General features: G+C 49.6%; 1 protein-coding gene across 1 annotated transcript in view; it reads right to left on the reverse strand.

Moving 5' to 3' along the window:
• TGM5 (transglutaminase 5) overlaps positions 1-15,563 on the reverse strand; it is a 35,505-nt gene that overhangs the window by 18,413 nt on the left and 1,529 nt on the right. Inside the window, exons 2-6 of the mRNA XM_008269112.5 lie at positions 9,724-9,903; positions 9,366-9,611; positions 5,702-5,820; positions 2,289-2,417; positions 1,557-1,734 (exon numbers count right to left, since the gene is read on the reverse strand). Coding sequence (XP_008267334.2) covers positions 1,557-1,734; positions 2,289-2,417; positions 5,702-5,820; positions 9,366-9,611; positions 9,724-9,903 — 852 coding nt within the window. The remainder of the gene's footprint in view (positions 1-1,556; positions 1,735-2,288; positions 2,418-5,701; positions 5,821-9,365; positions 9,612-9,723; positions 9,904-15,563) is intronic.

The following is a 15,563-nucleotide window of genomic DNA, read 5'->3' on the forward strand; positions in this document are numbered from 1 at the left end:
TGACTAAGATCTCCCACTGCATCCACATCTCCAAGACTCTGGGTACCAAGGCTGTTGGATTCTTTGCTCCTAATCTGTGAACAATCAAAGCATCCCGCTACAGATAGGGCAGCTGCCAAGCAGGGAGAAGAAACTCAGGATCACATCATCATCCACTCCCGCCGAGTCTTCCTCTGTCCAGAGTGACAGAAGCCTCCTTGGGCCCTTGGACAGAGGCCGGGGGCTGTCTGTTCAGTAGTTTGGGGCTCTTGGGGATTCCTCCAGGGCTGTCACATTTCTCAGGGAGCCCAGAGATGGGAGCAATACACACACATACCATACCACACACACCACACTCCACACCACCATACACACACACACATACCATCCCACACACACCACACACACACACCACCACCACCACATATACACACCACATCCCACACACACACCACACAATCACATACCACATACACATACACCATCCCACACACACACAACCCCCACACATACACCACACCATACCATATACACACACAACCACACCACACACACACACCACACATACACACATACATGCCTCTCCCACCACACATACCACACCATGCCACACAGCACCACACCACACACACACATAACACTGACTGCACCAAGCTTTGTCTCACAGGAAATTTATGCACAGGAGGCCTGAGCCTGCAACTTAGGGGTACACCTGGCCTCCCTGACTTTGACTCAACAGTCCTGTGAGTGGAAGCCTGAGTGGGCCTCCTGCCCTGGCTAACACAAATAACTACCTGACTGTGACCCAAGTCCATCACAGGTGTGCGTGCCACGAAGCTGAGAACCAGCCTTGGCTGGGGGCAGAGTGAGGGTGAGGACCAGGAACAAGCTCTTAGCTCTTGGCCCTGGGTGAGGCAAAAGGCCTCCTCCTGTCGCCGCCAGCGTGTGACTCATTTCCAGATGTCACTTCCCTGGGGATTTCCTCCGCACCTCCTCCTGCTGCTTGCTCCTCTCGCCACATGCAACCCAACTTCCATTTGCTGCTTTTTAGAATTTCTTCTACTCACGTGGTGTCTACTTCCCATCTGAAAAGCTGATCTCTCATTTGTCCCCATCCCTTAACTCCCCAGGCCCTCTGATCTTAACAGCTCCAAGTTCAAGGTTATGTAGGCTGTGTTTCCTGGGCTGCTGTCTTGCTCTGAGCCCATGGCCCATTTCACAGCTCGGATGCACATTCCCCCTGTAGGTGCACATTGCCACTAATCCTGTTCTCTGTGCTCAGAAAGGGCATGCTTCAGTGTGTAAATTTTCTCATCGCTTGGCCTCTCATCTCATTTCTACCTTGGACCTGGGTGATTTCTAGGGAGTTTTCTGAGGAAAATGCTCAGAAGAAGGGAAGGGCGCCCAGTCTCGGGAAGCGAGTAGCTTCCCCTCCAGAACTATCCTCTGAAATCAGCCTGGGCAAGTGAGGCCTGAGAGCAGTGACGGGGCATTCCAGCGGGAACGTGCCCTGGCAGGGACTGTGAGCCACCTGGGGCCCTCGTCCTGTCTTTCCACAGGGCCCTTCCACTCCCTACCTGTGCACATGACGGCAGCGAAGACCCAGCACTGCCCGTAGCGCACGGGCTGGCAGCCCGTGGCGTGCCACTGCTTCAGAATGGCCACGCTGCCAGTCCACTCCGCGGGGTTGAGGCCGTCCGTGTAATTCTCACTCCAGTTGCCGTTGAGCACGCCGTTGTCATCGTTGCTGTTGATCTGAAGAGACACCGGGTGTGGGAAGATTAGAACCGTGCTTGTCCTGTGCTGCGTGGGCTGCCCTGAAAAGCCCACGGGCCTGAGCCACCCAGGAGCCCCTGGATGGCATTTTACTGGGGAACTTGCAGACTCGCTAGGGCAGGCAAGGGGAGAGGAGGCCAGCTCTTCTGACTTGTGTTCTACTCTTAGTTGATTGTTCTGTTCCTGTCCTGGGGCTTGGCCTCAAGGACCTTATACATATTTCAGAACAAAGACAATTTAGGGAAAAAGAAAAGAAAAAATAATAACTCAAACGATAAAGAACCAAGACCATCTATCCAACTGGAGCTACACTTAGCCTTTCTCAAAAATGCAACTTGTAGTTAACATCGGCGGTGGCCCACACCCGGCCATTTCCACACTCCGCCATGAAAACGTGTTCCCCAAAATTGCATGGCCAGGGTGAGGGGAGCCTCTCTCTCTCTCATTCCTCTATGGCGGGGGGCAGCTGTGAGTGAGTGGGCACAGCTCCCCCACCCAGCTTCCTCCCTCCTTGGACACTCCTGGGACCTCACCATGGCGCACACCACTCTGCCGATGTAGACGGGGCTGCCCCGCAGGGCACAGTCCGTGGCTGGGTCCACCTGGAAGTTGAGGCTCTTGTCCAGCAGCTCCAGGCAGATGTCTACGATGTTCTCTTCAAACTGCAGGGGAGATGCAGACAATTTGCTTAGTAATATTATTATTAATTATATTAACATCAATATATTCATATTCATATTTAATTATTATATTATTCAATATTTAATTGACATGAATATATTAATATCAATTTTAATATTTGATTAATGTGAATATGAATATATTGATTTTAAGTATTTGATTAACAATTAATACGAATATTAATAATATATTATTAATATAGGATAATATTTTATTAATAATGTATTGTGTATATATATTCATATATATCCATATTAAAAAACCATGTGGGCTCTTGTCACATATTCAGAGAAGAATTCTGAATACTGGCACAAATAATCCAGGCAACATGATAAGTTTTAAGCTTTTTATTCAGTGAGAGAAATGCATAGGAGAGTGAGGGTGTTAACCTAAGGGAGAAGGGAAAGTCTGGAAATTAAGTTGGAGTCCAAACCAAGCAGAAAGCAGGCCAAAAGCCATGTGCAGCAAGCATTTGGTTTTGAGTAGCTATAAGCAGCTTATCATGGACAGCGAAGCGAAGGCAGAGAGCGATTTTGGGGCACTCCTCGCCCTTTATATGCTTTTCAAAGGGGACAAGGTCTGGTGGGCAGGTGGACGCCCAGGTGTGGTCACGTAGGGACGTGAGATCACACAGGGCGCGTGGTGGTGAGTGTGGTCTCCAGCTTACAGACCTAATAGGTTTTGTTCTATCTGCCTGCCTATTTTGTAGGCTTGCAGATGGGGCTATGGACAGAACTACAGAACCCACCCCGCTGTGTGTTGGAGGAAATCAAACCCATTTGGAAGGTAACTGGGCCAAACAGAACAGCCATGAACCACCCCCGAGGTGTGGGGTTCAAAGCTCTGGGTTTACGACCTAGCAGATGCCTTTGCCTTGCAAGTCACATGCCGCCCTCTTCATTTTGAAGTGGCTGCTGTTACTGTAGGGTTTCTTTTCCAATGAGCCTCCCTGCCTGGAAACCTGTGTCTCCCTCTCAATCCCTCAATCCCCACACTTGTTGGGATTTGCTTGGTAAAACCACTTGGCCCCTTCTGCCGTGGCTTCTGCACACCCAGGTCACACTGGCACCAACCTAGCAGCTGGACTAACAGCAAGTGAGTTATGGAAACTGCCCACTTAAGATGTATGGCTCCTCTTCAGCCTTCATGCCTGGTGTGAGGTCACTTCCTCCGTGACCTTTGCCAGCCTGGGCCTGCTATAGCTCTGTATCCCTGGATGACTCCGTTTACACGTCACTCCGTTACAACCACACAGTCAAGGCCTGTCTCTCCTGCCTGAGCATCAACTCCATCTCAGCCCAGCTCTTTTCACCACTTTAAACCCCAAACCCACACAGTGCCCAGCACATGCAAGGTGCTCAGAACACTCTTGCTGAAAGAGAACAAGTGAATGCATTTATTCCCAAATAACAGTGGGCAATAAGCAGAACGCGGCGGCTTTTCTAAGCCATCGCTTCTGCAAGACTATCTAATCAGTTCACTTTTCTGCTTTCCCAAGGTCCCCACAGCCCAGAGAATGAAGGCTGCATCATCCTGTAGAAGACACAAAAGAGCCTCCCTGGCCTGGGGCCCCCTCCCACCTCTCCAGCCTCCCATCTCCATGCCCACTGCCTTGCTCGCTGTTGTTGCCCCAGCGACACCAAATTCCTCATCACCTCTGCAGGAGCCAAACTGTCCCTCACCTTTGCGTCTGTGCTCACATTTTCCCTCTGCCTGGGAAATCTTCCCCGCCTGCTTCTCTTGCCTAGCATAGTTCAAAGCTCCTCTTTCAGGAAGCTTCCCCCCATACACCCCTACCCAACCCACAGCTCTTCCTCTGGCCCCAGAACACTCAGCACCTGTCTCTTGATCTTTAACCACCCCCTCTAATGGTAAGTGGCTTGTTCCTGTGTCTGAGTCCCCACTACATGTGGAATCAGGGACAGCGTTCCGTTTACTTTTCTGTGCCTTGCACTTCGCACTCAGCTGGGCACTAAGCAGGCATGCAATGTACGTTCACAGGAGACTGCAGAAAGGAAGGGACCTAGGGCTCAGAAAGGAGTGACTCCTCACTAATGCTTTTAATGAGTATGACAGCAAATGCCTGTTCAAGAGCTCTCACAGCCAAGGGCTGATCCCCTCCCTCCCATAGTGCTGCTGGCGCCAGGCTCAGCGTGGAGAAACCCTTTCCCTGGCTGGCCCTGGTCTTCCAGGAGCACCAGCTATGGGCTGAGCCTTAAGTGAAAGGCAACCTTTTAGAAAGGCATATAAAATCGTAGAATATGCATAGAAAACAAAAATGTAGAGGAGCATCCACCAAGCCAGTGAGGTGCTTTGGCTGACTTACAGGTACCCATTTTTGTAATGTGTTTTTGCAAAGTTTTTTTTTTTTTTTTTTTTTTTTTTTTTGACAGGCAGAGTGGACAGTGAGAGAGAGAGACAGAGAGAAAGGTCTTCCTTTGCCATTGGTTCACCCTCCAATGGCCGCTGCAGCCAGTGTGCTGCGGCTGGCGCACAGCACTGATCCGAAGCCTGGAGCCAGGTGCTTCTCCTGGTCTCCCATGCGGATGCAGGGCCCAAGCACTTGGGCCATCCTCCACTGCACTCCCTGGCCACAGCAGAGAGCTGGCCTGGAAGAGGGGCAACTGGGACAGAATCTGGCGCCCCAACTGGGACTAGAACCCGGTGTGCCGGCGCCGCAAGGCGGAGGATTAGCCTATTGAGCCGTGGCGCCGGCCTCAAAGTTTTTTTTCTTTTAACGATCATGTGTTATTTCTGTGATGAAAAAGATTTATCACACAAACAAACAAGAGAAGAAGCAGTGGTCATGAAGAGGGAGAGGTGTCACTGCTCATCAGCCCTGCTTCTGGCTGAGATGATTGAGTTTTCATGAGTGTGGCAGAACTGAGGCTGGGGTCTGTCACCAGGGCTGTGAGGACAAAGTGAGCGAGTGGAAAATGAGACCCTACTGGAAACACGCTTTAACAAACAAAAAAGCTAAGCTCTATCACTGCCTTTGTGATTGACAGCCCCTCACCCTCAGCCTTAGTGGACTTCCTGGCTGGGTGGCCTTTACCTGCCCTTGCCTCTTAGGTCCTGCTGTCCAAATCAGACATGGTCAGCAGGGACTTCCCATGGCTGGTCCTTTAGCAACCTGGGATCACATATCATACCGTCCTGGTGGCATTCAGTTAGCGTTGGTCAGCAGTACACCTGCTCCCACTCCCCCCTGCCCAGCAGCCCAGTGGTCCAATCTGAATGGTCCAAGAGCAGGGCTAAGACTCACTTGTCCATAATTCCAGGGGCATGGACGGATCCAGTTCTTGTTTCCTTGGTAGATGAAGCCATAGTCATTCACGACATACTCCTGCCTCTGGGGCTCACTGTCCAAGTAGACAGCGTCTTCTAGGAATCAAAGAGGGAGGACACAAAGCAGCAAAGTCACCTTACCCTTCCTGCCCCATCACCACTCTCACAGTCTTGTGGAAACTGAGTTCTGGAGAGGGCATCTGGTGACATGGAGCTGGGGAGGAGGGGCTTGGGGAGACCACACCCCCAGTGCCAGCAACGAGGTCAATAGGAACACAAGGTGGAATAATAAGAATTGACCTGGTTTCTTGATTTGCAAATCACATTTATACACTATGGTTATACACTAAAGTTGAGAGATTAAGCTGAAAACACACCTAACTGCAGAGCTAGAAGTTGAACAGAACTATGAGACTCCATGTTCTGTGTTTTTTCTGCAATACTCCACTGATCTTGGCCAGAAAACTGCAAACCAGAACTTAAGTGTTGGCATGGACAACATCATTTCTTTTGGAAGAACTTATGCCAATGTAAATATTTAGGATGTGCACAAACACTTAGATTCTAAACTGTTCATCTGAGTGCTGTTTATAATACTGAAGAGCTGGAAATTACCTAACTGCCATATTCCTGGGGACTGATTAAAGAACTCTACCACAGAACTTCATACAATATTACTATAAGGGGCAAAATGGTATATATGACATAGAAATAAATCTACATGTGCTAGTTTTAGTCTCAATAGGTTACAAAATAATATGTATGTCATGAGTTGACTTTTTGTTAGAAAAAAAAGGGGACTTCAGAAAGTGAGAAATGGAATTTAAAATTAAGTGTATTTTGGTTCAAAAACAATTTGAGATCCATGCACAGGTGAGGGCCTCCAAAAAGTTAATAGAAAATGCATATTATAAAAAATCATGCATGGGTTTTGAAAACTTTTTGCACCAAAATATATTTACCTTTTCATTTCACTTTTCACGAATTTTTAAGACACCCTCATATATATGTCTATGAACACAGATTTAGGAGCCTATTCCAAAAGACATTTACAGTAATTGCTTTTGTTTTTCTTTCTGCCTGTTGGTTTTCTCCAAATTTTTCTGGAATGAACATGTGTTGTTTTTTGATATAGCAAATTATCTCTTTTTTTTTTTTAGCACAGGGTTTTTTCTTTTCTTATTTGATTACTTTATTTGAGAGGCAGAGAAAGAGAGAGAACTCCCCCTCTGCTGGTTCACTCGCCAAATATCTGCAACAGCCAACCAGGGCTGGGTCAGGCCAAAGCAGGAGCCAGGAAGTCAATCCAGGTCCCTACAAGGATGGCCAGGACTCAAGTACTTGAGCTGGCACCTGCTGCCTCCGGGGTTGTGCATTAGCAGGAAGCTGGAATCCAGAACAGAGTCACACCCAGGCACCTTGATATGGGATATGGGCATCCCCAGCAGCATCTTAACTGCTAGGACAAATGCCTGCCCCTTAAACTGTCTTTTTAAAGTTAAGAACAAACAGAAGACCATGGGAGCAGATTTCTTTTTTGTGGTGGAATTGTCTAGAAGGCCTGCCTGAGCCAGAGGTGAAGGAGCCGCCTCCCTCCATCAGGCTCAGCCTCAGACACAGTCTGACAGGATACAGGTGCACGAGGACTCCTTGCTGGGATGGACCAGTGGGGCAAGAAGCTGCAGACTCCGTGGACACCACAGATGCCCCTCCTCACAGCCAGGGCCAGCAAAGTGGAGCTCTCCAGCCAAGATCCTGGGCGCGGTGAGTCAGGAGGGAGGCAGCTGCTGATCCTGACTTCAGCACCTCCCAATCCCCGGTCCCAGTGTGGGGGCCTCCCTAGGACCTGGGAGAGGGCACAAGCTCAGGAGAGAAGGCCCCATAAAAAAAGATTTCCTCCTCATAGCTCAAGTGTTGAGGCGGGGGGCGGGGGAGGGGAAGGAGACAGAGCTGGCCCTCCCTGATCCAGGGGCAGGGCCTCCTCACCTGGCTGGTGAGAGTTCTTAGCCCTTCAGTGACAGGAAGGTGGAAAGCTGGAAGAGTCTTAGAATGCAGCCAGGGCTCTGGATCCTGATTGGCCCAGCAGCCCCCTGGGGATAAGGTTGACAAAGGTGGGAGGACGAGAGGGAAGATGGCAAGGAGATCACTCTCCAAGCCAGAAGCAAGACTTGGTTGAGGCTGGCCTCTGCCCCAGCACACACCAGACCTGTTCTGTGTTCCTGATTCCTGCCTCTTGTCTTCTTGCTCCTCCTGGTTCTGTGTCTATGCGTCTGCTACTGCCTCTGTAGATGGACAGGGCAGGGCTTGTGGGTCGGGAAAAAGCAGAATATTCACTGAGGCTTTGTGCAAGAGAAAAACTGGAAAACAGCCAAAGTCCCCTAAATAGGGGACTAGTTAAGAACAACTGGTGCATCCCAACAGTGGATAATTGTAGCTGTTAAGAAGAATGTTCTGGGGCCTGTGTGTGGCACAGTAGGTTAAGTCGCTGCTGGCAATACTGGCATCCTGTATCAGAGCACCATTTCAAGTCCCAGCTTCTCTGCTTCCAATCCAGCTCCTTGTTAATGCGCCTGTGCCTGGCACAAGTGCTTGGGACCCTGCCACCCCTGTGGGAGACCAGGATGGAGTTCTAGGCTCCTGGCTTCAGCTTGGCCCAGCCCTACCCATGCTGGCCATTTGGGGAGTAAACCAGTGGATGGAAGATCTCTTGTTCTCTCTGTCACTCTGCCTTTCAAATAAATAAATCTTTTAAAAAAGAAGAATGTCCTGTTAGGAACATGTGTACAAGGCTGGTGTGTAGTCTATAACCACACTAGTGATATGTGCTGTAGGATCACACACACACAAGCACACATTTTTTAGTAAGCATAGAATGCCTTTCTACAGTTAAGCAAGAAAGTGTTAAGGTTTCCACTGGAGAATGAATTTGGGGACTGGAAGGTGTCACTTCTCTCCTTTGCCTTTCTTTTCTTTGGGGGTGGGCACAGGGATTTACTTTTTATTTCACTCCAAAAATGTTCAGTGCAGTGCATTTCTTACTCTTAGAATGAAAAAGCTCAAGTTAGCTTTAAAATGCATGCTGCAGGGCTGGCGCCATGGCTCACTAGGTTAATCCTCTGCCTGCATGGCCGGCATCCCATATGGACGCTGGGTTCTGGTCCCAGTTGCTCCTATTCCGGTCCAGCTCTCTGCTGTGGCCCAGGAGGGCAGTGGAGAATGACCTGAGTGCTTGGGCCCTGCACCCGCATAGGAGACCAGGAAGGGGCACCTGGCTCCTGGCTTCAGATCGGCATAGCTCCGGCCATAGCGGCCATTTGGAGGGTGAGCCAGTGGCGGGAGGACCCTTCTCTCTGTCTCTCTCTCACTGTTTGACTCTGTCAAATAAAATTTAAAAAATGCATGCTGCAGGTAGAAGCTAACAGTGTTATGTAAAGATGGTTTGGTTCATAATTTTAAAATTCTAACTAAGAAAGCAAATAGCAAGGTCCTTCCGCCCCGGCTATTGGTGGTAGGATGGGTACTGAATGAGAGGAGTGGGGGAAGTCTGTGGGTGGCCAGAGTTTGAGCATGAGCCTGGCTGGCTGTGGCAGCACTGTCAGACGCAGAGACAAGGGACCCCCACCCGGGCCCCCCAGTCTTACCTGGGCACCAGGGATTGAAGAGCAGGATGAACTCCCCGAGCTGGTAGGCTGTGATGGAGCCCTGGAAGGCGTCAATGTGGACTTTCAGGAGGTACCGCCCCACGGCCGCCACGGGGGGCGCACACAGGCTCACCTCCAGCGAGGTCGCCCCATTGCTTTCCAGCAAGGCGATCCAGGGGCTGGGCCCTCCGCGGCTTCCCAGGCCGAACACTGCCCGGGTTCCTTTGGCCAGGTCTGGCAGGGGTCCTTCGAGGGAAGCAGAGCTGAGACCCTCTGTGGTGACCTCGCAGCCCGTAGGGATCTCCCCGTGGGGGGTGCGCGCCCCCACCCCCACCCTCGAGCCAGCTGGGGCCCTCACCAGTCTCAGCCACAAAGATGATGTTGTCCAGGCCAGGCTGGAAGCCGCGGTTTCTGAAGTACAGGGTGATGAGGAAAGCCTGGCCCCGGCGGACGAGGAGGCGGTCCACGGCGATCTCCTCCGTGTGGTGCCGCACGTTGTTCCGGGAGCTCTGGAGGTCGGTGAGGGCCACCTCCAGCCCTGAGATTGGCGGCCATGCGCAGACGAAATAGCAGAGCTGAGGATCTATCTACTCCAGTCCTGTCCACCACTCACTGGTCACGCAAACTTGAGAAACTTACTTAGTCTTTCTGAACCTCAGCTTCCATACTGGGGAAACAGAGTCCGTAATACAAGCCTGACAGCATTGGCAGGAGGATTAACCAAAGCTCTGGGCGCAAGCTCCTCTCCCTCCCTTCCTCCCCCACCGCCCTGGCCCTCTAGCCCTTCTCCTTTATGCCCTCCTGGAGGTGGACAGCTTTCTGATCCCGCCTGACTACTCTGTAGACCTGGCTAAAATTCATTGCTCCCTTCAGCTTACCATCAGTCTCCCCTGGTATCCATATGTAAAAAAGTGCATTTATTTGAAAAGCAGAGTGACAGAGAGAGGGACAGCTATAAAGAGAGGGAGGTCTTCCATTCACCGGGTCACTCCTCAGATGCTCACATGGCCGACGTTGGATCACATGAAGTTAGGAGCCAGGAACTCCATCTGGGTCTCTTGTATGGGTGCCAGGGGCCCAAGCACTTAAGCCATCTTCCACTGCTTTCCCAGGTGCATTAGCAGGGAGCTGGACCAGAAATAGAGCAGGCAGGACTCAAACTAGCTCTCAGAAATGAGATGCTGGCATAGTAGGTGGTGACTTAACCTGCTGTGCCACAATGCTGGCCCCTGACACCCTCTTTTTTGGACTTAACAGTCTCATCTGCCCAGGTGTCAGCCACTAGACGTGGAGCAGGGTTAGCTGCCTCTGGATTCACAGCTCTTCACTTAGCAATTTGCTAACTCTCCGGCCACCAGCAGCTTGGGAACTTGGATGCTGAGGACTGTCAGAGCAAGTCCCTACTCCTAGACTTCTGTGCAGTCTTCTGAGAAACCGACCTCGGGAGCACTGCTCCATCCCTGACTCCTCCACTTGGGATCACGGGCCCCAGGCATCTGGGAAGCTCGCAGCCTTTCAGTCACACTTGACTCAGTCTGTGGCCACTCACATGTCACTTTGCTGCTTTCATTAAAATGCCTCCAGGTGGGGGGTGGGAGGTGGTGCTGGTGTTGCGGCACAATGGGTTAAGTTGCTGCCTGCGATGCCAACATCCCACAGGGCACTGGTTTCAGACCCAGCTGCTTCACTTACAATCTGACTCCCTGCTAATGCACGTGGGAAGGTAGTGGATGATGGCCCAAGTCCTTGGGCCCCTTCCACCCATGTGGAAGGCCCAGATGGGATTCCTGGCTCCTGGCTTCAGACTGGCCCAGACCTGGCTGTTGCAGGCATTTGGGAAGTGAACCAGTGGATGGGAGAGCTCTTTCTGTGTTTGCCCACTCTCTGTGTCATCTGCTTTTCAAATAAATGATAAATAAATAAATTTTAAAAGATTTCTCTGGAAGTGGGCATTTGATTTAGCAGTTAAAACACCTGTGTCACATATCAGTGTGCCTGGGTTGAGTCCCAGCTCAATTCCTGATTTCAGCTTCCTACTAATGTTCACCCTGGCAGATGATGGCTTAAGTAGTTGGGTCTCTGCCACCCACAAGGGAAATCTGAACTGAGTTTCTGACTCTGGCTTTAGCCTGGCTGTCCCTGGCTGTTGTGTGAGCATTTTGGATGTGAACCAGCATATTGGAGCTCTCTTTCTCTCTCTCTCTCTCATCTCCATCTCTCTTGCTAAAAAAAAAAAAAAAAAAAAAAGCCTGTTTCTGCCCACCTGTGCAGCATAATCCCAACCACCTGTCCTCAGTCCTAGTGACTGGAATCTGTCCCCTTCATCTCTCTCCTGCTTCCTGTCTCTTTTCCCACCACCCACCCCCAACACATCACCAGAGCAACTTTCCTCAAGATAGCTTGATCAAGCCATCCTTTTCTTGGAATGTTCTGAGATAGCCTGTGGTCCTGCACAAAAGGTCTCCTTGGCCTGACTTTTATGATCCTCCATGCTTGGCCTTAACTCTCTTCTTATACTCCCACCTTGGGCACTCTCCCCCAGCCAGTCTGACCTCAAACAACTGGTACCCCCACTTGCCTGTGCTTGTTCTGACTACAGCCCCAACTCAGAGCACCCCTCACTGTCTAATTCTACCTGCCCTTCGACACCCACCTCCTTCCCAAAGCCTGTCCTCGCTGGCCTACCTTTATCTCCATCTCCTACTGACCCACAGCGCTTAACTGCACTTCCTGACAAGTTCATGACCTGCCATGCTCATTTGTCCATTTAAAACTAGTTTTTTTTTTTTTTTTTTTTTTTTTTGTCTGCCTTTCACTAAGCGAGATAATTCAGTAAGGACAAGGACCTAGGGGGTTTGTCTTGGCTGTGTTTCAATTTAAGATATAAACAAACGAGACTACTGGTAAAATCATGATTAACACATGCAACTAATGAAGGATGACTTCCTCAGCCTCGTAAAGGTCATTGTGAAATCCCTCAGCTGACTGTGTCTAACTGGACTAACGCTGGCTGCCTTCCTGCTGAGATCTAGAACAGACGAGGATGTCTGCTCTCATCCTATCTACTCAACACTGTCCTGAAGTTTTCAGGCAGGGCTATCAGGCAAGGAAAAGAAATTGTTGACCTCCAGACTGGAAAGAAGTGGAATTATCTCTGTTCTCTTATGACATGATCTTGAGTATGAAAATGCAAAGAAATCCACTCCCCAAAACTAGAATTAATGAACAAATTCAGCAAGGTTGCAGGATGCAATATCAATATACAAAAATCAATTCTATTTCTAGACACAAAAATCAGTTGTATTTCTGGATGCTTGCCAGAAATAATCTGAGAACATAATTAAGAAAACAATCCCATTTATGATAGCATATGTGGCAGGCATTTGGCCTAGTGGTTAAGACGCTGTTTGGGGCATCTGCATCCCATACTGGAGTGCCTGGATTTGTGTTCCAGCTCTGCTCCTGACTCCAGCTTCCTGTTAATGTATACCCTGGGAGGCAGCAGGTGATGGCACAAATGCTTGGACCCCTGACACCCATGTGGGGAGACCCAGATGGAGTTCCAGGTTCCTGGCTTCAGCTGGGCCCAGCTCCAGCCATTGTGGCCATTTGGGGAATGAACTAGGGATAGATAGATAGATCTCTCTCTCTCTCTCTCTCTCTGCCTTTCAAATAAATAAAAAATAAAAAAAATCTTCTTTAAAAATGGGCAGTTTATCTGAATAGACATTTCGCCAAAGAAGATATACAAAGCCAATAAAACCTCTAGTCATTAGGGAAAAACAAGTAAGATACCATGTCACAGCCACCAGGATGGCTAGAATAAGAGAGACAGGTGATACTCATTGGTGAGAATGTGGAAAATTGAAACCCTCAAACACTGCTAGTGGGATAAAGTGCACTTTGGAAAACAGCCTGGTAGCTCCTTAAAAGATTAAATGTATGGCCACCGTATGGCCCAACAATTTCATCCCTAGGGGTATAGCCAAGGGAATTGAGACCTACATTCACACAAAACCCACACATGAATGCGGCTAGCAGTATTATTCATAAAGCCTGGGAAATTGAAACAACCCCAGTGTCCCTCAACTGATGGATGGATAAACAAAATGTGACTGCTCTGCCACAGAAGGGAACGCTGAGCAGACTGTATGAACCTGGAAGACGTAACGCTAAGTGAAGTAAGTCAGACCCTACAGAGCATGTATTGTAAAACTCCGTCTGTAGAAACTGTCCAGAACAGGTAATTTCATAGAGACGGAAAGTAGATTGGAGCGTGCCAGGGGCTGGGGAAGGTGGAAGAAGATGTGACTGATAATGGGGACAAGGTTTCTTTTTGAGATGACAAAGACATTCTGGAACTAGATAGTAGTGAAGCTCGTGAAAAGTGAATGACTATACCAAAAGCCACTGAACTATACACTTTAAACTGGTGAGCTTTAGTGGCGTGAATTATGTCCAATAAAGCTATTATGGTATGAACCAAATCAACCATATCAAAGTATCTAATAACTAATTTTTTTTTGACAGGCAGAGTTAGACAGTGTGAGAGAGAGAGAGAGACAGAGAGTTATAGGCAGTGAGAGAGAGACAGAGAGAAAGGTCTTCCTTCTGATGGTTCACTCCCCTAATGGCCGCCACGGCCGGCACTGCGCCAATCCGAAGCCAGGAGCCAGGTGCTTCCTCCTGGTCTCCCATGGGGTGCAGGGCCCAAGCACCTGGGCCATCCTCCACTACCTTCCCGGGCCACAGCAGAGAGCTGGACTGGAAGAGGAGCAACCGGGACAGAATCTGGCACCCCAACCGGGACTAGAACCTGGGGTGCCAGCACTGCAGGCAGAGGATTAGCTAAGTGAGGCAAGGCGCCGGCCAGTATCTAATAACTATTAAACTTTATCTTTTTTTTTTTTTTTTTTTTTTTGACAGGTAGAGTGGACAGTGAGAGAGAGACAGAGAGAAAGGTCTTCCTTTGCCGTTGGTTCACCCTCCAATGGTGAACCGCGGCCGACGTGCTGCGGCCAGCATACCATGCTGATCCGATGGCAGGAGCCAGGTACTTCTCCTGGTCTCCCATGGGGTGCAGGGCCCAAGGACTTGGGCCATCCTCCACTGCACTCCCTGGCCACAGCAGAGAGCTGGCCTGGAAGAGGGGCAACCGGGACAGAATCCGGCGCCCTGACCGGGACTAGAACCTGGTGTGCCGGCGCCGCAAGGTGGAGGATTAGCCTATTGAGCCACGGCGCCGGCCTAAACTTTATCTTTTTAAATCTCTTGAACTTCTTTTTGTTTTGTTATTTAAAAAAATACTTATTTTAAATGCAAAGAAACAGAGAGACAGAGACAGAAACAGACAGAGATCTTTCATCCACAGGTTCACTCCCCAAATGCCCACAACAGCCACGGTGGGGCCAGGCCCACACCAGGAGTCTGGAACTTGATCTGGGTCTCCCGTGTTGGTGGCAGGAACCCGAGTACTTGAGCATCATGTGCTGCTTCCCAGGGCGTGCATTAACAGGAAACTGGAATCAGAAGTGAAGCCAGGCATTAATATATGAGATATGGGCATCATAACTGCTACACCAAACACCTGTCCTTGTCCTGATTACACATCTTTTTCATAAATTAGCTTATTATTATTATATAAGAAATAAAAGCGTGATGATTAGCACATTGTAGGTACTCAGAGATGTCTATTTGGTTAATTTTGTGAAATCACCCTGTGTTTCTCCAGATTCCAGGCTCAATCAGCATTCTATTGGCAGCCTCTCTGCTACAGGCCAGGCCCTGTGCTAGGCACTCTGGGACAGGTATCTTATCTCACCCTCAACACAGTGCTGGAGGGATGAAATGTCATGTCATCCACACTTGGAGACCAGAAAACTCAGGTTCCAGTAGACTACATGTCACCCTAAGAGTAAAGCCAGAATTCCTGACCCAAGTTCAGTGCTCTTTCCATTACCCAAGAGCTGCCACTCATGGCCAGCTTTCACTTATGTTCAAAAAGATCATCCTGATCCGCTACCAGCTTGGAAAGCACTTGGCATTTTCCTAGTAGTGGGGAAAAAAAAACCTCACTCCTTTGTGGAGACCAATAGAGTAAACAAGAGAGCAGCTGCTGGCTCCTGTTTAGGTTGAACACATGACTCAGACTACTCAGCAGGTGTGGTAGCCTCTGCCAGACAGCCAGCCCTGCAGCCA

The sequence above is a fragment of the Oryctolagus cuniculus genome, chromosome 12 (genome assembly GCF_051225735.1).
Source record: "Oryctolagus cuniculus isolate XC-2025 breed Fujian yellow rabbit chromosome 12, ASM5122573v1, whole genome shotgun sequence".
Lineage (NCBI taxonomy): Eukaryota > Metazoa > Chordata > Mammalia > Lagomorpha > Leporidae > Oryctolagus > Oryctolagus cuniculus.